The sequence below is a fragment of the Myotis davidii genome, unplaced genomic scaffold (genome assembly GCF_000327345.1).
Source record: "Myotis davidii unplaced genomic scaffold, ASM32734v1 scaffold464, whole genome shotgun sequence".
Taxonomy (NCBI): Eukaryota; Metazoa; Chordata; class Mammalia; order Chiroptera; family Vespertilionidae; genus Myotis; species Myotis davidii.
In genome coordinates this window covers 800137-800704 of record NW_006295287.1, presented here as the reverse complement: position 1 = coordinate 800704, position 568 = coordinate 800137, and the positions used below count along the sequence as shown (strand labels likewise).

General features: G+C 59.2%; 1 protein-coding gene across 1 annotated transcript in view; it reads left to right on the top strand.

The window, feature by feature from the left end:
• PLEKHA4 (pleckstrin homology domain containing A4) overlaps positions 1 to 568 on the top strand; it is a gene marked incomplete at its 3' end in the record, with an annotated part of 24224 nt that overhangs the window by 7249 nt on the left and 16407 nt on the right. Inside the window, exon 8 of the mRNA XM_015567964.1 lies at positions 9 to 143. Coding sequence (XP_015423450.1) covers positions 9 to 143 — 135 coding nt within the window. The remainder of the gene's footprint in view (positions 1 to 8; positions 144 to 568) is intronic.

Here is a 568-nt window from a genome sequence, read left to right as displayed (position 1 = left end):
ACGTGCGCCCTCCTTCGGAATGGGGCCCCCAGCGTCAGGCCCTTGCCCGGCCTCCCACTCCCCGCCGAGGACCGTCCTCCGAGCCTGGGGGAGGAAGGCCCCCCCGGAGCCCCCAGCCCTGGCATCAGGAGGCCAGGACGCAGGTGAGTAGGGAGGAGATGGGGCTGTAGCTCCGGGCTGGCCTCGGGCCATGACACCGTCAGCATTTGGGGGATGGTAGCCCGAGGACCCTCCGCCTGGACAAGGGCGTGAGAAGTCGTGTGGGTTGCACCTGCCTCCTGTGTCCAGTTTGACTTTCCAAGTTGGCCGCCTGCTATTTTCTCTGGGCATCACGGGACTGGAGCCCGGAATATCCGCAGCTAACCACAAGAGCGAGAGGGAGGGCAGAGGGCAGCTCCCATCGCCCTGGGGCTGTTTGGCCAGGCTTGTCTCTCTCTTTAAAAAAATAAAAAAAAATAAAAAATATATATATTATTGATTTCAGAGAGGAAGGGAGAGGGAGAGAGAGATAGAAACATCAGAGATGAGAGAGAATCATTGATTGGCTGCCTACTGCCCCTCCCCCTAG